The following is a 21403-nucleotide window of genomic DNA, read 5'->3' on the forward strand; positions in this document are numbered from 1 at the left end:
TTTCTTGAAGAGGCAGTATTAAAACTGAAAATAGCAAAGAGAAGAGAAGAAAGCTGATTTTTAAGCATGCAAAGACACACACCATAGCTGAATGATATGCCTTAAAGGAAAACAAAGGGATACCTACTTTCTGCTGCTAGAAGTCCTAGTAGGAAGGCAGCATTTGGACAAACAACAAACAGTATGAAGATTTCAGAACAAGCGATTTATAAAGCTGCAACCTAGCATACTAGTTTAGCCACAAAATAGTATAAACAAACTGACAAGACCCCCCCTTTTTTTTAATATGGTTTCTATGTGTGAAGCAAATGTGAGTTGTGGACTGGGAGGAAAACAAACGCTTGGCATTGGGGAGGTAGCACTTGTCCGCGGTGTTAGGTATCTATAATACCAGACTTTTTCCAACATTGGTTAAACTACTTTAAAAAAACTCATGGACAAAAAATGATTTTAAGAATATCATAAAAGGTGAATTGACAAACTATTTCAAGATACAGCAAACAAAGCGTAACATCGTATTAAATAATATACTTACTAACTACAATTTAGCAATATTATATTGAAATATTTTTTTTACAAAAGTTTCAGTGAGCATCATTATGAGAACCACTTAGAAATATAACCATTTCATTATTGATTCTAATTAACAGCGACTTTATATACTTAAAAGTTCTTGTATTTAAACATACCAGAACAAAGATTAAATAGCTGAAAAATCATAAAGATAATAATGGAGTATTGGAAACATTCAAACTCATGATCTCAAAACTGGTAGTCAGTTATACCTGTAATACTAGACAAGGAATTAATACCAGTAAATTACAAGGTGAGCATGTTTTTTTTTTCCCAGGCACTTACACTTAAAAAAATGTTACACAAGACCCTTTGTGAATATTTACAAAATCAGCGGTAATTTTTGCGTAACAACAGTATTTTTTGTGTAAATGAGACTGATAGCTTTTAAGATATGGGCTTATATTGCTCATATTTAATGGAATCTAAATTCTATGAAACTAATAACCACTCACTATCTTGTGAGTTAAGCTAGTTCCATGTATCAAGTCATCTTACAACTTGGACATACTTTTGTTGTTCGATCCCACTCTGAAAGACTGTCAGATTTAGCTTTTTCCCCATTATTATTACTTTCAAATTTGAAAATCAAGATCTCATACTGTTAAAATTTTCTCATTTGATAGGACAATATAGATCCTAACAAGATAAAAAAGAATTAAAATTTCAATTTACATACAGCAATCCCGAGACAAAATATCAAAATGGATTTGTAAAAATGCCGTACGAAATTTGTGCCTCGCCGTTTAAGAAAACAAGCTAGATGTAGATGTAGACTTAATGTGCCTGCTTTCTGTGCAATGCAAAAGCATTGCTTCTATGTTCATCACCTTAGGCTTTTACCACAGAGCTCAGAAAGCACATAGATGTTCAGGAAGTACTGCAACAGTGCTTTTTGTTAGCCTAGGCTAAATAAGTACATTTGGCCAGTCAGTCTGTTATAAAATATGCTGCTGTGCTTTCTCTGTGGTTAAACTGAAACACAGCATTATAAAAATGCCTTACAGGAATTCAGAACCGTTTGCAGCAAAAAGCTACTCTGAAACTTGTTACTCATGTTTCAGAATATGCGCACTATAAACCAAGCAAACCAAGAATACAAGCACTATAAACCAAGGAAAGTCCTTTATACTGAAAGGTAAGATTTGCTTTAATCTAAAAATCAGTTATGTGTTTTTCCAAAGACTGTGGACTATCCATTGGCTTAACTCTAACACTGACTCAGTAGTTCTGAAAACATGGCTATAAAAAGGTTTTTGGAAATATGAAGTTATAAAAAATCCTCTTTAACTTATTGGCTTTTCTAACTGTTGGCCTAAAACCCCAAACATCCTGAATTTACTTAAAACTCCGAAGTAAACTAAATGGTCTTCCTGAATTCAGCTTCCCAAGTCAAAATGTCAAACAATTCCACAGCCTTTCCTTGGGCTGCCACAGAACGGGGGGCTGAAGAAGCAAAAGGAGGAAAAATGAAAAGCTTTACACTGGTGATGCTCGTTGTTCAGCCTGAGGCATTGTTATCAAAACACTTGAAAATTGTATCTCCATACCCTCTGTCAGGGGACAAACGGTCAGCACATGACACAAGCAGGGGAAATCTTCCGTCTTGATCTAGTGTGCAACTGGGTGATAGGAGAGGCAGGGAGGGCGAGGGAGAGGGAAGGAAGTAGGATGGGGAAGGGCAGCAGAGAGCAAACCAATTGTGAATTTCTCTAGCACCTAATTGATTTCATGGTCCACCTCAAATACTCTCTACTAGGCCAATTTTTCTCATGTGCCCGATTTAGCCTTTAGGGCTCCTGATTGCTAACTTCTGATTTATATTTGGATATTAAAAATATCCAGAACATTCACTGCTTTGGGAAATTGACATTTTACTATGTCTTGGAGACAGGCAACCTGAAAGTCAAACATTTTACATTCTAGCAAAAAACATCTGCAAGATGCTTATCATTTCAGTTGTTTAGTGGCTTTACTAAAGAAGTTACTGAACACAGCCTATTAGCAGTAAAGTAATGTTTTAGTTTAATAAAAATTTACCTAATTTTTCAAAATATTTTAACAGCCTTTATCATATTCCCTCAAAATTCAGCAAGACTGACTTCTGCCACATTAGCAATAGAATGATAGCGGGATTAAGTTAAGTCCTTCAGAGGACAGTTGCTGACGAAAGAGGAAATAGATCACCCAGAACAAGCTGTGGAAAACAAGAATTATTAACACACTCTGTACAAATGAAAGGAAGATGTGTACAGAAAAATACCTGGTTGACTTGAAATGAAATTTATCTGTGTTCATTCCCATCTAATTTAGTTTTGCAATGTGCTGACCCTCATTGGAAAGCTCTCTGACAAGAACATCCTTTGTGATTCTGTATCTAAGAAAGTCATCTGACTTGCTACCTAGAAGTGCCTTCACATCCCAGGCTATTACTCTGGTAGTATAGGAAGATGCTCAAAGGGTTCAGTAATCCCGGGTTCACTGAAGTCTGAGGAAGAACACCTCTAGATTAAGCTGGAAAAAAGACAGAACTGAAATTCTCTGTTTCTGTGTTTAGAAAGACCTGGAGGAGGCCAGGATATACAATTTGCATAACCAAATCAGCATTTACATTTCTGCGTGTTTTTTTTTTCCTCAGTAGGAGTTCCACATTTGCCCATTTCTGACAAATCATTTAATTTTGATGGTAAGCTTCACGAAATTTTATGGGAGGATTAAATAGGCAGCAACATTTAAAATATTAAATGCTCTTCATTAGAGTTTATGGTCTGGAATAACATTATGAGATGTTAGGAAAGATACTTAAATAACCTTAAGTTTTTACTGCAATTCAAGAGTTTTGTGTCTAATTTCTATAAACTAGTTCAGTTTAGAATCATGACAAGCTAGAAATATTTGAAAACTTTATTAGTGTACTTATGAAGAGGAAACAAAATATATTTCTGTATCTAGCAATTTCAGAAGCTGAAAGCTGCAGTATCTTTTCTTGCAAGCGTCAGTGTTGATCCTGAGATCGGCTAATGCAGTCAGGGAAACATCATGAAAACTACCCACTTAGTATAGTTTCCTGATCACTGTGATCTCCTGTCAGTGAGACCAACAATGTTATTTTAGAGAATAACTATGCTTTCCTGAGAAATTCAAGCTAATTTTTCAGTTATTTCAGAGATGAACACAAGATAACAGTGGCTCCCGCACAGATACTCTGTAGAATTTACACATGTACTGGATTCATGTATTCTGTGAGCAGAAAAAAATAGAACTTGTACCTTTGATGTATACTGATATCTGCAATTACATCATCCTACCAGGAAGACACATGCCCTGTTGATGTGAGACTGAAACTGGAAAGAGGAACTGCAGTTTTTAGATTAGGAAAGTTGCTACTGCAAACCATGTTGGCGGGCTATTTGTTTTATTGAAATGGGAGAAGTAGCTAGAAACAAAATTAAAGCGCTGCAAGTAATTCTGGCTGAAGTAAACCCAACTTATTCTTTCTTTGAAAGAATATATGGATCCTTACTTACAAGTACAGCAAGTATTCAAAGCTGGTTGCCTGAAGTTAAGCCATGAGGCTGTGATTACCCCCTTGCAAGAAACGATCTGAGATTCCCATTCACTTCTCTGGAAATTGTGAGCAGCGTACATCTCTAAGGACGAAGCAATCTTCTAAATTAAGTACTCAAACTTGAATTCCAAGAAGTGAAATTTAAGAATTTCAACCAAAAAATTTGCCCCTGATTCCTATATTAAAGACATTGAAATAATTTATAAAAATTACTTGCACTTAACGTATGCAATCAGTAAGTAATTTTCTCACCTATAAAAATATTGGGAAAGAGAATTGTCACACAGCAGTTCAGCACATGTAATTAAGTTCCTGAAATGTCTTCTAGTAAAGTCAGTGTTATAGCTAAAATATTTTGCCAGTACAATTTAGTTGTTTAGAAAAATAAGAAAGAGAATCCTATTTGCCTTAGATTTTTCTTAAAAGTTCGTTTAACTTGAGTCCAAATCGCTATTTCAGGTCAGATAGACCAACCCAGACTTTTGAACTGCACATGTTGCGAGTAATGTTCTGTCAAAGTTAAGATACATAACTATGACAGGGCTGTGTTAGTACAGGGACTGCCAGGTTATTTAAATTCCTGAATATGGGCCAAGGACAAAAGGACTGCTTGGAGTAAGATCACTGTCCTGCCCAAGGCCTCGCTATGTGCTCACAGCACAGCAAAGGTAATATCTTCCCCTATGAAATATGTTGGGAGGTCCTTGAAGTACATGTATTGTCTTTCTCTGAAGATTTGGGGGTCTGGTTTATAGTATCAGAAATACTGTCCAGCATGCTTTAAAGAGGAGACATCTTAATCATACTGTTCTCTAAAACAGGAGGTCAAGAAACTCTGGTACACAATGGTTATTTTCTATAAATAACTATTAGTAAGGTATGCAAACTTTGCTTCTACCTAAGAATTCAAGACAAAATTTCAATAAGCTTGTACACTCAAGTAGTATAAAGAGAAATATGAGGTTATGACTCTATTTGTAATTAAATGTAGATACAACAAATAAAAAAAATCAGACAGGATTTCTGTAGAAACTATGCAGAGATTTTATCTTCATTTCCTGGTCACTAACACCATTATGACTAAAAATTATTTATGCTTTCATATTTAGAAGTTAACTTGCTACGCAACTTTATGAAATCATGAGAAATTAGTAAATACTTGGTACTCTAGTCAGTATAGAATGAAGACAGGTTGACTGCCACAAATATACTTTCTGTTAAAATACCTGAGGAGGTGGGGTCTTCAGAGAAGTCTGGCAGCTCTTCAGGGGGGTCACCATAGAAGGAGTTGAATTTGTGGCTTGACACAGCCGCTAGTACTGCCCCCTGAATAAAAATACCCACAAAGTCTAAATTACACAGAGAAGGATAATGGAACATTTCCTGACACCTTGGATCACTCGGTCTCCTGAGGTCTCTCGTGTGTTGGCCTTCTCACTGAAGAATAAATAAATTTTATAGTCTTAAGCTCTGCTTCTCTGTTACCAGTGACCACATCTAACAGAAGAGCTGGTGATACGCTACTCTAATAAACAGTTAATATATTCTTTGCGAGGGGATTCATGAGAGCAATTATTATGGGAAAGCATTTAAAAATAATAAGTGTGAGACATAAATTCCCATAGTACAATGTAAAGAAAATAACTAATTTATTTCTCTTTTCCTCCTGCCTAGACTGGGTGGCTTAGCACGTATAAAAATTCACTCTTTAAGGCAACACAATATGTTGCTACTTGAGAAATTGTCAGAATCTGACACTGACAGCACTAGGATATTTGACATCCATAATATATCTATATGAAAATGTAATGACCTCAGACTCCCAGAATGAGTGTTACATGGGAAGTTACAAAGCCAGAAAAATTGTTATCTGCTCTGACATGTATTTACTTGTCCAAGTAAATTACAGTTTAACCACTCAGGTTTTAATGGCTTACAGTTGTGGTAATAGGCAAAATGGACAACAAATAATTTTAGGAAACATTCTGCAGAACACTGCTTTGGAAAAATGGTAGAAAACAAATAGCATAGGTATAAAAGCTCTCAGGAGACTAACTACAGTGGCCTCCCAAGGAAGAAATATGGGAAAGACCTGAAACTGCATCCAGAGCAGGAAAACGGGTCATATTCTAACATTTTAATGAAAGCATTACCTGGACGTACAAACCACCTACGAGAAAGTGCTGTTTATCATGAACTATGGCAGCTGTTGCATCCTAATCATCAGTTGTTTTTGCAGCTACATTAAACTTCTGCAAAGCAGCAACTCAATGAGTATATCAGTATTTTATTACGAATTATAAAACCCCCTCATTAATTGTAATGCTGCATGTTTCTATTAAAATTTCCTCAACCTTTCAGTGAATTTAAAAATGTTTCTGTTAAACTTTACAAGATAGGAACTGAAGGGAAACCATGTTGTTTTATGCTAAAATGTTAACATTCTTTTCAATATGGCTGAGAAATAATCTTGTGTATAGTTAAACATGAAGGTGATAAACTGAAGAATACATCTTTACTTTTCTTGAAAAAAAGATATTAAAGCATTATTACGTTCTTTTTACTATAAATGTAACACAATAATAACAGAAGCCATTGCTCTATTCTCTCTTTTCCAATAATTCATATTACACAGAATTACTGAATTAATTTGAGATGAAGACCTCATATACACCTCGGTTGATACCAGAGAATTTGCACTGAAATGTAGTTTGAAAACTATGCACTCAGAAAGAAAGGAGAAACACCCTTAACAAGACATCATTTCAATAAAGAACTATGAGGGTCTATTTTCAACTTTTCATTTTATTGCTCACTTCAGAGCACAGATTTCTCTTAGCATTTTTAAAATGAATGAAGCATCACACAAAATTCAAGTTACGTAATTATAGTGTTTTAACACTACATTCATTTTACCTTTAGTTTTCTTCTTGCATTGAATTTTCTCAATTGTTCTACTGTTTCTGGAAGATGAATCTTGTATGCATAGCGATCTCTCTCCTTAAAAAAAACCACAAAAAACAAAACAAAAGAAACATTAAATACAAACTCTTAATATTCTCTCCACAATAAGAAACTAGACAAGAAATGTACCAGCTAGCCAGTATCCTAAGGAGAATGAGGATTTGTTGCAACTTAGGGAAAACTTCAAGAAACTGAGAGGGTTTAAAATATTTTGAAAGAATTCTTGACTTGGGCCAGGGATATTTTCTTTTTGTAATTTTGTTTCCCACTTCGTCGTAAGACCCTAGCCTTTTGTTTTACTGTTGTGTTGTTAGTCAGTCTGTGGCTAGCATTGAACTTTGAAGCTGGCAAGCACAAAGTAGTTCTGCTTCTTGGGATTCACAAAATCCAGTGAAGCAACGTGTTCAAGCACTCTTTTAAGGGGTGCTTGATACTTCAGGTAAGCTTCGGAGATGGCGTATGTGCCCAACACAGCAGTAGGTGCCAGCTCGATGGCTGGTGAAACCAGGTGCTAGCTTACAGGAAGAATTCTCCATTGTAGATGCAGACAAAAAAATTTGCCAATGAAGAGCGGATAGTGGGGACTGAACTTGCAGCAGCTGACTACTTTCTTTCCCTGCCTCAGTTCATCACAGAAGCTATGTACACTTATTAATTTAATGTAAATGTTTATCACACGCATCTCCTGAATCAGAGTGAAATCACTGGCAGGAGTAATTCAGTCTCTCTACAGCACTAAAGACGTCTCTGTCTCATGCTGGATTTGGCTGCTATTACTAAATGGTTTAAAGAAAATTCTGAGTCAGGAGGGAAGGCAGTTTATTCCAGGCAAAAATAAGAGAAGACTGACTATCAGAATGCTGGCCTAAGCTTGGAAACAGTTGTCTCAAACTAAATCTTCTCTCTCCTTGCTTGTTTTTCAACAAATAACGTCAACAGCAGAAAGAGACCACAGACATCAAAAGTGCTCTGCTATACAGGCAGAACTCGCACATTCGCATTACAGAATTATCTTTTTAAAAAGCCTAATCAGCTTAGTTGCTCAAACAGCAAAAAAGGCAAAGTTTTCTGCCAAAATAGCCCTCAACAAAATCCTTGCTTTGGCATCTAAATGTGGGTAAGTTCACAAATTGAGGAACAAATCAAATTATACGCAGGTAAAACCAGATCACCTGTGTTTACCACATACTCAATCACTGGAGTATGATCATTTGGGATTCCCAAACATGGTGTGCATTCCTATGCTCTTTGAAATATTTGATGCACTATGATGCATTTACTTGGAGGGAGAAGAAGAACACATGAGCCTGTGCTTCCCAAGTTCTTTTTTTGTGAGTTTTTTTTGGTGTCAATGTTTGTCTAATGTAGAACATCTAAACGGTCCAGGAGAAGACACCAGAATAGCACCCTTTCCAAATAAGTGCCCTGTTTAACTTAATGGTATTATGACTCTCTCTATCCTGGGCCCACACTATAGAAAAGAAATAGAGGATAACAAAGAAAGAGAGATAATTCATGAGTTTCTGCCAAAGAAAATACAATGCTCCGAACCAGTACTTGCCACCTTTTAAATCTGCAGCACACCTATCATTCTCTAACTCCACAGTTTAGCACAGCTGGCTAATGGGACTGCTGATAAGCTAGGTGTATATTCTCCTGCTCCTGTTGTTGATCTTCAGTGTCCAGCAACTACTCTTCCACTGGCTCAAGCTGTATTGTAAATTCTGCAGCCATTGAAAAATAATTTGACTACCAGCTGCCATATACTTTTATGTAGTAGTTGCAGCAGCCTTTGAGCAACACACCACTACATACTTCCTTCACTATGGTAGGATATTTCAGGAATCTAATGTAAGAAAGCAGCACAGTTAAGTAGCATAACGTACTGCAATAAACTGCACGGCTACGTGCATAATAGGAAACAGGTCTAGATGTGACTGAGCAAAGAAGAGATCAGAAATTACTCCTCTGGAGTTTGAGAGCCACAGAAAGAGACACAAAAACCTCCATTAAGCTTCATTCTACGTAGCCCTACTCCCTGCACTCTGGTGCTGCTGAGTAGGTTTGCTCTTCCTGTTAAGCAAGAGTTTTAGCCTGGCAGTTACCAAAATCTCAGACTCTAATCTTACAAAACACTTAAAGCGTATTATCACACATTTTGTACAATGTCACATCTACTTTGAAAAGTTCAAAGAAACAAATAAATAAATAAATCTTTTTCTCCCTTGAAGAGGAAATTGGTATTTAAACAGCTGCTTTTACTACCTTTAACCAGGGATGATTCAGTGCTTCATATACTGTTATCCTTTCTGCTGGATCCAGCATAAGCATGCGGCGTACCAGATCTTTGGCACTTTCAGAAATATGGCTCCATTGCCTAGGATTCATCTGATTACATGCAAGAAAAAAGAAATTAAATTAGTAACAAGAATATAGAAAAGAACCTATATTTTATGTAAAGTAATTGCAGAGATTTAACAGTGGTTGGTACTTGTAAACTTTTTGTTATAATACATGTAAAAGGAAGTTTCTAAGCTCTTTAATAACTTATAAAAAGTTGTATAAAAAGTGTACATTAGTTGCTATTGAAATAGCATAAAAACTTGAAAACAGTAAGCACTGTATCACATAAAGGCTGACATATCCTTGGTATTATGTTTTAATGGCAGTATAATTTTCTACCTATGCTACATTTTGTTCAGATAAAAGTGACCCTTCACTAGAAAAAGAAAAAATAATTAGGCTTTTCCTGTCAGTTAACAATGCATATGATAAGTGTAGAAATGAAATCTACTCCTGAAATCAATATAAGGAGTAGCACGACAGTCTATCTGTATCAACCCATGATTTCATGCCCGTGACGCAGAGTAAGAAGGAAATCATCTAATGCCTGTTGTGAACTATTCTGGTCCTATCCCACAGGTATCATGGACAACGGCTCTTCCCTAGAAATTCCTTTCAATTTTACAACAGTTAAGCATCTTCAGCCACTCGGGTAGGAAAGCATACTGACATGTGATCAACAATACAAGCAATTGCAACACTTTTTGGAGCAGAACTGTATCTTTAGGAGACAACAATGTGAAGGATGATTTAGAATATATTTTCATCTTGTGCATATGCAGGTTTGTGTTCAACTAGTCAAGATGATGGACGCCTGATAAAACCATAGTAAAGTAGAGAAATTCTTTCTGTGATAAAGGATTCTATACTTAAGCTATTTCTAGTATTTATTTAATCTATGAGGAACTTAAGTTTAGTTGGTACACTGTTAACTACAAGGTACTACATGAAAATTCAAAATTATAACCAGATTCTTTTCAATGTTATAATCTGTTCGTTTAAAGAGGTCCATTTTATTTAAAATCAGTTGTTATGAAAAATGATTGCTTTATATTGGAGTACTCAGGAACTGGCTACAGAATGCGCATTCATAGTTGTGATTTGTCATTTCTTTTTCAGCTCTAATAAAATGAAGGTAATTGCAAATTTGCAGCAAGACTGTTTTGAATTCCTTATACTATTTTCACTGAATAGACATATTATTGAGGAAACAGGAACAGAAAAGGAACTGAGAAGACACAATGTGCTGGCCATGACTTTTTTTTAAACAAAGAAAAGTTAACTTGTATGCTTCCAGATGGTTTTAGCTGCTTAAGAGATTCCATGAAGAAATCTTTCATAAAGTGAAACTGGACCATCTACCAGTCTATGCAATCCCAAAACTAGTGCCATGAAGAAATCCTCCTGTTCCTTAGAATATAAAATTTAAAGAATGAAAAATGCACTCTAAGTGCTGTACCACTACTGTCACTTACGTTTTAGCAGACTACTGTTAAGTTCATATAATAAAATACTTCCTAAACCATATTACAGACTATCAGACAGTTTCAGGAGCTTCTTAATTCTCTAATACACAGCCCATGTATGACCTTGGTTGCAAAGCAGAACAAAACCAATCTCAGACAAAACTGCAAAAATAGTGAAGTCGAAGCTTTAAATTTGTCTCCCTAATGGCTCTAGGGTGCTTATGTTGCGAAACATGCTTATCCTGCATGCACACCAATTAACTTTCAGTTGCAAGTGTCTGCTTTTGAATCACCCGCTGCACTTTACTACGTATTGCACTAAAAAGAAAAATGCATAACTACTTTTTTATAACTACTTTTTTACAGTAACATGCATTTTGTTTTAAATCAAGGCAATATGATGACCAGCCTTTATGATAGTTCTTTTAGTTGATTAAAAAAATTAAGTGATCTATAAACCTAAGGTAACATACAGTACGTTATACTTCACAGCTAAACCTTATGTAATTCTGCCAAGCTCAATGTACAATTAGGCGCTAGTTGTCGCACCCATTTATTATTTCACCTGAGCAAATATTTCCGTATTCTAATTCCTAACATTGATACAAAACACAGCAGGAACAAGACAGACTGGAGAGAGAAAGTCACCTCTCTTCCTCTATAGCCCAGACAAATTTTTATAAGCTTCAAATTTAAATCAGGCTAAATACAAAAATCAACTTCCAGAAATTTTACCAGCAGAGCTCAGCTCACTAGAAAAGGATTAATGTATACTGTCATTTACCTTGTATTTTCCTTTAATGATGCCTTCAAATAATCTTTCCTTGGTTCCATAAAAAGGCAAACAACCGCTTAGCAGGATAAAAAGGATCACGCCACAACCCCAAACATCTACAGGCTTCCCATAAGGTTCCCTTTTTACCACTTCTGGGGCCATAAAATGAGGTGTTCCTACACGTCCTAAATGGAAATAAGAACAAAATTGAGTCAAAGTGATGTATGTCAAACATGGAAATGAAGAATATCACTGCATTAAACTAAAACAGTTTTACTAAGTTTTATTCATGGGTTAAACTTTTAACACAATTCTTTTTTCCTTACGTTCACTATTTATTAGATATATCCAGTGAGATAAATCAGTAGTTTCCCTTTTGCTTTATTTATACTTTTATAAATTGAGGAACCCTACCCTGCAGACTGCGAAACAAGATTTATGTAAGAGCACTAAGATTCTTCAGGGAAACACGCCATATAAAAATATCAATTTGGACAACCTTTGAAACAGCAATTACTTATCCAGAGAGCACGCACAAAGATATTAGAAAGTTCTAGTCTACACTGCTTACTTGAAAAAGCTGCCTCTAACTGGCAAGAGCATAGTTTGGTCTCATGCTCTGCCCAAATCTTAGACGGTCAACTGAAACTGCCAACAAGAATGCAAAATGCTAGCAAACGTGTTGTTGAAGTAGGCAATATCTTACCGCAGATAAAAAGATAATGCTAATTTGTTTCACAGGGTGCTTTCAATGAGTGCCACACAGTAGTGGTTCTGGGACAGTACTGATTTTGGATCGGTAATGAATGTACACACCCACGGAAACAAAACATATTTAGTACCAACTAATCTTTTGACTGGGTGAACTGATCAGAATGGCTTCATTCAATTTCTGTGTAACACATTAAGCCAAATAAAAGCAACAAACATTTTACCTCTCCCTATAAATGTTTCCCATTGTAAAAAGGATTTGCAAGAATTAGGCTGTGAATGCTCGTATCACTGACACTTATAAATACTTTAGTCTTTGGACTACCCTGGTTCCACCAAGTACCAGCAGAAGAAAAGAACCCCACAACTGTAGCAAACTGTTACCACTTGTACCACCTTCATAAATTATTCTTGCTCACTGATTTCAGAAGCTCCATTTAAGGGCCACAGCACCTTTGTGCTGGCTCAGAGAGTTTACAGTGCAGTCTAGAGAATCTGAGGTGTTCACATGGCATGTATTTAATTCAGTCTTGTCTTGTAAAGAGATGCTTGCTAGACTAGCCTATCTTGCACACCACTTGAACGTGAGTAAGCCAAATCACAGCATCAGTAACGAACACCTAGGAGACTATCTGGCAGTAGCTTACTCAGTAAAGATCATACTTTGCTTATATCACCTAATGCAGGAATATGATCTGACCATGCTTTGTTAAGCAGTCCCCACTCACTCCTTTTTGCATCTACAAGGATTAAAACATTGACAGAAAGATGGTAGCTTTTTCACCATAGTGTTCTTAAGGAGAAACAACACAATTCTCAAATGTCTTCACCTGGCTTTCTATTAAACCTTTTCATTCCCAGTTTGTGAGGCAATCCCTCTGGCAAGCAAATGTTAGGAATCTGCCTGTGACAAAGGAACTCTACCTCACCACTAAGCCAGGCTGGCATCTTTAAAAGTCCATGCAGTCTAGGCTGACATGATAGCAAAGGGGCAGTTTCTTTCCAGGCTGCAAAAAGAATAAACCAGCAAGATGCTGCAAGTCCAGCTCATCCCTTATACCACTGGGGGAAGTGGAAGGATATTTACTCTGGACAGAGACAGACAGAGATGCACACGGGGAAAGATTACTAATTCTTCTTGTTAGTTACACACAATTTATAGGCTTATGACTTATCTTTCAGCCTAACTGATAAACTTTGAAGCCAAATCTTCAAGATTGCAAAGATCTCCTTAGACAACCCAAAGCGTCTCTTAGACGCCTGGTGACAGGGAAGGAAAACGGAAAGTATATATATCAAGTATGTACAAGTTGCTGAGAACTCTGGGATTTTTATCTTTTTTTTTTTTTCCTCATTTGCAAATCTGTATCTGTAAGAGTTTCTTAACTTTTTTCCCCCCTAAGATGTCATCATTTGTGATAGCAAAAGCATTAACATTTCCAGCTCTGTATCAGGCTATGCGTGTACATAAGCAGCAACACCTGCACATTCAAACAGTAGTTGTGTTCTCTCTTCGACTGCTCATGTGACATTAGTGGTATGCATACCACAGTCTGGAAATCTTTAGCACAGAAGACATGCAAGACCGCAGAGCAGCCTGGCTCACACAAGTCTTGTTTATCTCAGTGGTAAACTTCCTGACATTTGGGCGCAGAGATACCCATTTGCAATTTTGCAGCAGGTGTAACCTTTCTTACACATTGAAAAAAACATTTGTGGTAAGAAAGCTTGTTTAAATCTTTTTTATCAATGCGAATGGAAAATCACATATACTCTGAAGATTCTGCCTTCCTACCAGACCTGGGAAGTCTAGAGAAAAACGATTATTCAAAAGACAAACAGCAGAAGATATCACAGCAGAAGACAAGATATCACAAGGACAAACAAAGCTATTTAAATGAGACATTAAAGTTCAGGGAGATATACAGTCATCTGGATTAAGTAGCTAATGAAACTAAGAATTCGATGTGTCAAATGATATCTAAATTGATTTAATGGGTATTTCCAATAATTGTGTGTCACTCCTCTCAGCTCGGGACCTTCTTTGTATTTTAAGTAAACAATTGCAGAGATGAACTTGGCAAAAAAAATGACTACGTGCTGTGAGAAGCAGACCTAAAGGTTTGGGGTTTTGTTTTGGGTTTTTTTTGCCGATGCATTTAATTCTGCTGGTTATTTGCAGTACGGTGAAGGTTGACCTATAGAACATCTTGTTCTGAGGAAAATGTGACCTTGGCAACAGTTACCCATCCTACATTTTCTCCTATGGTGTAAAACAGCATAGTTAGCAGCAGCACATGCTACATAAGCAATACAACAGCATTATTGGGTGTGGGTGTTTCGGTGTCAAGGTGACGGCAGTCGGGAGTGTCTCTGTGAGGAGTGGCTGGGGCTGCCCCATGACAGACACAGCCAGTTCCGATGGACTGGCAGGGCACCGCTGAGCCCAGCAGCCAAGGTGGTGGTGCCTCAGGGAAAGCATGTGTAAGAAAGGGAAAAACATTGTCTGGCAGTGAGGAATATGGGAAAAAGTGAGCCTGTGAGTACCAAGGTGAGAGCAGGAGGAAGCAGAAGAGGTGCTCCAGATGCCCCAGCAGAGATTTCCCTGCAGCCCATGGAGGACCCCATGCTGGAGCAGGTGGATATTCCTCCTGAAGGAACTGAGGCCTGTGGAGGACCCACTCCGGAGCAGGGGAAAAGCGTGAGGAGGGAGGTGCGGCAGAGAGGGGCTGTTATGGACTGAGCACAGCCCCTGTGTTCCCCATCCCCCTGCACCTCCTGGGGATGGGGGTTGAGGGGGCCAGCAGTGAGGGAGTGAAGTTGAGCCTGGAAAGGGGAGGAGAGGAGGTGGTATCTTCATTTTTGTCTTTGTTTCCCACTGCCCGAATCTATTTGAAATGGCTGCAAATTAAACTGGGTTTCCCCAACTCGAGTCTGTTTTACCTGTGATGGTAAGTGGTAAGCAGTTTGCGTGTATTTACCTTGACCCATGAGCTTTTTCATCCTGCTTTCTCCCCCTGCTCTGTTGAGCTAAGGGAGTGAGCAGCTGGTGGGAGTCTAGCCCTTAGCCAAGGTCAACCCACCACATGTGGTTATGCTAGTATTAACAAACAGAATACTGATTAAATGGGGAAAAATAAGATTAATCTTCCTCCAAAGATACAGCTTGTTTCTTTCATTTCTGGTTTTCAAATACCACCTTACCTGATTTAATCACGGTCTGTATAAAATCAGTAATTGACAGTGTCAAGAGAGCATGAAAAGTGTGTATTTTTTTGCTTCCTTCTCCCCTTCAGCAAATAGTGCTTCAAATTAAAATTACTTTGCAGAAATTGATAAGCAAGAAAAATCCTTCATCATTTATATGCACTTGTAAATATATGCAGAACAGAATAGTTTCTTGAAACTGAGCATTAATCAGCTTCCCCAAATTTTGCAAAAGCAGGGTCCTGATGGTGGACAACAATTTCGGATTTCCTCCTCCCTGCCCCCCCCCTTCACTTCCTGACCACAGGGTGAGGAAATACACAAATACTTACAAAACTAGTGAATAACAACAAAAAGCAAACATAACTTGCAACAGTATGCTTAACAAAATTGCAGACAAAACATAATACGCAAGCATTTCTTATGCAGTAGCCATCCACTGCGAGCACCCTGTTCATTATCAATGACCTTCAGCATATTACAGTTTTTTTCCATAGACACATTTTTTTTAACAGAACAAGCTTCTTGAGGTTTATTTCCTACTTTCTATGTGACAATAGACAAATTGTAGCCTCTTGATACTTCAAAGTTCCTATTTTGCTTGATCTGTTGACATCACATCAGAATGTGAGGCTGCATGTTTACTTAGCGCTCAAGAGCTCCTCCAGACAAACTGACAGAAGTTATGGTTAAAAACCACTGTCCTTCTCTGCTCATCACAAATTTTCTTCTCTTCCTTTGGAAATTAAAGAACTTTGACCACAGGCAGAAGAACGGGATCTTTATTGCCCTGGTTCAAAACCAGCATACCATAAAAATCCACTTTAATGAACTGCTTGATGTTGAGTGGAAGGAATAGACTAGTTCAATAATAGGTAACATTATACACAGCTGTTTAAGACCCCAACAGACTGCTACTATAAACTAGATGAAAAATGGATGCAACTTAATAGCATGCTTGAAAAATCAGTACTACTAAACATTAATATGCACTTTTAAATTTAATATGAGAACTCCATAAATACAAATGAAATGAGAAAGAAGGCTAGGCCAACCTAATAAAAGCCTGCCATTTACCACTGCTAGATTATAATTAGTGAAAATAATTACAGAATGATTTGGTTTCATATCCTTTTTTGTGCACATTACAAGATCCTGATATTTTAGATGGGGAGGGGTGTGGTGCTGGTGAAAATCCCAATTTCATCTCCATGAAAAAGCAAACCCAGAACAAACAAAAATTTAATTGGTTGAGACTGAACTGTCCAGTTACACAAAGTAAAAAAAAATGCATATATATTTGCATGTATGTATTAGAAACTAAAAAGCTTAAAGTCATTTCTTGGGCAGCTGTCATCCTCGTGACAACTAACCACTTCGCGGGGTTCATCAAGGGAGTAAAATGATGATTTTGAGGTTATTCTAAAAACTGACCTAAGCAAGGACTGCTGAGCTGCACTTCTGAGCTCTGCTTAGCTCAGCAAAATGAATGGAGTGCACACATGAACTTACATAGATAGGGATTTTTCCTATGTTGCAACTGCAAGACCTGTAAGGTGAGTATCAGTAACAAGATAAAATCTATACACAGCAAAGTTTTCTAAAATCATGGATACTCACTGCTCTTTAGACCAAGTATCACTTCTGCTGAGAATTATCTAGTTTTTGCCTTCTAAACACATCCAGTGTAAAATTTTAAAATTCTTCTCAGCAGTTCAATTGTTTTAAAACATTCAATGAGCTTTCTCATTTTCTTTGGTGTTTTGGGAGAACCTTTGCAACTTTTTGGAGGCAGCGTGAGAAAGAACAGTAAGCAAAGGTATTTTTCTCTCTTTAATAGATAACTTCTGCCTTTTCACAGGTCCTATATTCTTCAGGATGTAAGAACACCCTCATGGATATATTCAAATGACTAACCATGAAAAAATAACATTATTTTATTCAAATAAATGTTGCATGCATGCCTACACACATGATTTTTAGTTGCGTCTGTATGTGAGAAGAAATGATATGGAAGACTAGAATCAATTTTCTGTCTATGTACTTCTAGCTCTTCTTATCTGTTCTAGAGTAGCATTAACTGAAAATCATCAGTATATGAAGACTCAGCAGTGGTATGTATTCAATGTGAAACTTGCCTCCACCCAATTCATTATGAATAAATCATGCCTACATCAAAGTGTTTGCTGACTTAGGAAGCACTCAATGCCTGAATAGGTACAGACATTAGCCATCTTACTTCTAGAGGTAAGCTTACTTATCAGCCAGTTTTGAGACATGTCGGTAGTCTGGAAATTTATAAAACTGCTAATTTTGCTGATTTTTCCTGTGGCTAAACTGAGAGCTTCGGTCTTCAGGTGTTGTCAATCTGATATCATTCACAAGCACTAAAGATAAATTTTGACTTACCTTTGATAATTTAGTTTCTATGACTCTTTCCATATTATTCCAGACAATAGGGCTATGCTTTCCACAAGAAGAAGAGTATATACAGAGACCCAATCAGATTTTGTCATCCCTAAGGCAGGGGATTGATGACCAAGATATCAGAAGGAAGTCTTTCAACAGCAGTAGTATCTGAACGATGTATAAGGAAACAACTGGAACAAATAATTTTTAGGAAAAAAATGTGAGGTACTAATAAACATCACCATCTGACCTCTCACAATAGTGTAATAAGAAATATGTTCATAAATTAAGGAGTTTCTACAAGAGTGGCATGTCCAGAATAATGTGGAAGGAATCGAAGAATCACACACAACAGATCAGATAGATCAATACTTTACTACTTTTAATTCCTTTCCACATTACTCCAGACAATAGAGATGTTTAAAGCAGGTGTACAGAGGAGATGACTAGATTTAAAAAAAAAAAAGCAAAAAAAAGATAAAAAAGGCAATTCAGCTTCAGCACAAAAGATTGTCTGAAGAAAATGTATTTTAAAAGATGCATCAGCAGACAACTGGACAACTGGATATTAGTGTCCAGAAAATGAGCAATGCAAGATCACACGTTAACCAGACAAATTACAATAATTGACTCAATGGCCTTTTCAGCCATAAAACTGTGATGGAGGAAGTAAATTGACTAAATTGACTTTAAAAAACATTAGCCTCCTGTAAACACTCTCAAATTGACCCAGATGTGAAGTGGAATTTCTGAGAGACAGTAAACCACAGCTGTATCTTTTAAGTAAACTTTTAAATAAAACAAGAGGCAAAGTTTTGAAGAGGCTTATATTTTTTATTTTTCAGGAAAAAAAAATAGTGAAATCGTGCTCTTGCTTTGCAGAGGAAAGAAACACTACACTTTAAGTGAAAGAAGAATATTAGTGTAGGACCTCAGCTTACACATATTTACCTCTCAATGGAAAACAAAGATTTGCTGTATCATTCAGACACTGATGATGAAAAGGAAAAGAAGTCTACACAGTGTGAAAAAAACAACATTTGAAAAATATGGTTTTTAAAATGAGGTTTATAAAACCACCAAGAAGATCCAGTTTGGTGAAACACTGGTACAAGTTGCCAGAGAGGTGGCAGATGCCCCATCCCTGGAAACATTCAAGGTCAGGTTGGACAGGGCTCTGAGAAACTTGACCTAGTTGAAGATGTCCCTGCTCATTGCATGTGGGTTGGACTCGATGGCTTTTAAAGGTCCCTTCCAGCCCAAACCATTCTATGATTCTATGATCATTTTTACATTGATGGGAACAAAACAAAAATAAGGAACTTAAAGGAGAACTCTCCCCTCCCAGTTCCATAGTCTTATTTACAGGGAAATTTGTGCTAATGCCTGCCTTTGCTATTTTTGTAGTAAGTCTAAAAGATTAGCTGACGAAGAACCAAGAACACTTGATATTTATGTGCTGTAGTTCTATAAAGAACATGTTAAGATGTTTTCCAGTAAGATGATGATGATTTTGTTAGGATACTGGAAGATACTGTAGGATTCTGAAGCAACTTAGAGGAGCTAATAATACATAAAAATCAATACTGGACTGGATTAGCATCATGGTACCTGTGACATTCTGCTGCTAAAGGTAGAAAGTGAAAAGCAGTTAACTACCCATAGGTACGACTTGACAGTTAGTATAGAACTTCATACCATTTAGGTCTATATAGTTATCTTATTTTGCACAAGTTGAAAACAGGAGAAAATAAGTAGGTTATAAGAAGGAAATAGCACTTCTGAACTCAAAAGCTTTTGTTCCTTCAGACTTTTATACCATATACTAGCTAAAAATCCCAAGATTTAGCATCCAAGATATTTGATATCTGATAAATCGGATGTCACATTTATTTAAGAAAATACTGTGAAACTCATATTACATTCTGGAAGAAAAATTATCCAAGGAAGAAGGCAGAGATCACAATATAAGACTGCTGTGTTATATCACTGACTTCACAGAGGTTCCACTACTCCAGCTGCATCATAACCATGCGAACATGGACTGTTTCTTGTCTACATCCTGTTCCATAAAAGAGTACACTTATAAATTATGATAATCTGTAACTACTGTGTATACTGAAAGAATTTCCTCTTAAAGTACCTACTTCAATGCTTTAAATTAATATACTTAGCAAAATTTTCCACTTCTGATCATAAGAACTGCAAGAAGAGACCTTCAGAGATTGGTAGCTCATGAAAACAATTTCCTCTAACTCAGATGATGTACAAGCTTCTTATTCATTGCGTTTCAGCTTACAGGCAAACAAAAAGTATTTCCTTACATTTTGCCTTCTGGTCTTATGAAAAATGAGTTATGGCTGAGTACTCTTTTTTTTGTCTGTACATATTTAATAATAATTAAACACTCTTAAAAAATAAACTCCACTGGGTTGTTAGCTGATAAAATACAGTCATATTCCTAAAATCTATTCCACGGAGTTTTCATTAATGACATCCAGTATGATGGCATAGCTTGTTACCATGAGCTCCCTTACACTTCTGTTAAATAACCCTCTATCTGCTCAAAAGAACACTGTAATTATAATCCTTAGATATAAGGATAGACACAAGTCTACCTTTGGAGTTATATCAATAAGATTTAGACTGAACTACTTTCGATACCTGGGACATAGTTTAACCTTATTACAAAAATCCCCTTCACCCCCCAAACAATTTATGCACACTGGAAAAAAGGTGTCTTTTGTCAAATTAAAAAAATCCCATAGTCCCAAATGAAGCAACAGTTGTGCCCTAGACAGCAGGCTTAGAAGACATTGAGGGAGAAAATTCCCTTCTATTTGTATTCTCCTGGGCTACACAAAATCTGGTCTTGTCAGGCACCAGTGCGGCAATGTAAAAAGGTAAGCAAAATGGCACAAATGTAAATGCATGAAAGCAAAAAAAAAAAAAATTAGAACACTGGTAACCCCTGATTGTTTTAGATATAGCAACTGCTATTCTAGGAGAAAAATACTACCACAAAAGAGAGTGACCATCATAGGTCTTGACGACCTTTTGCACAACGGCTGGGGTTTTATGCAAGATTAAGGGAAGAGTCCTGTCAGTTGAAATTTACTACAGCTAAATTACTTTAAATGTTGACATGCTTTTTCTAAAGGAAAGCTGTCCTTTTCTGATTTAAAAGATAAACTACTCCAAGTAACATAAAGTAAGGAAAAATAAAACATTTCTGCTCTTGAACACCATGGTCATCTACATAGGGATTTATACTGGTAATGGGTATATTCTGCTAGAGTATTGTGGTTATACGTGTTACCTAGATACAGAAAGACTAATAAGTTGCACTTACTGTAGATATAGGGCTGTGTGTTTTCTGTATTGTGA

General features: G+C 36.8%; 1 protein-coding gene across 5 annotated transcripts in view; it reads right to left on the bottom strand.

The window, feature by feature from the left end:
• The window catches only part of CASK (calcium/calmodulin dependent serine protein kinase), a 225486-nt gene that overhangs the window by 77313 nt on the left and 126770 nt on the right, over positions 1–21403 (bottom strand). For 4 of the 5 annotated variants that reach the window (XM_054189174.1, XM_054189173.1, XM_054189172.1 and 1 more), the window contains exons 7-10: positions 11699–11874; positions 9371–9493; positions 7058–7141; positions 5368–5467 (exon numbers count right to left, since the gene is read on the bottom strand). In XM_054189174.1, coding sequence (XP_054045149.1) covers positions 5368–5467; positions 7058–7141; positions 9371–9493; positions 11699–11874 — 483 coding nt within the window. Of the gene's footprint in view, positions 1–5367; positions 5468–7057; positions 7142–9370; positions 9494–11698; positions 11875–18016; positions 18157–21403 lie in introns of those variants that run through there. The other variant, XM_054189175.1, reaches the window with a different exon arrangement.

The sequence above is a fragment of the Rissa tridactyla genome, chromosome 1 (assembly GCF_028500815.1).
Source record: "Rissa tridactyla isolate bRisTri1 chromosome 1, bRisTri1.patW.cur.20221130, whole genome shotgun sequence".
Taxonomy (NCBI): Eukaryota; Metazoa; Chordata; class Aves; order Charadriiformes; family Laridae; genus Rissa; species Rissa tridactyla.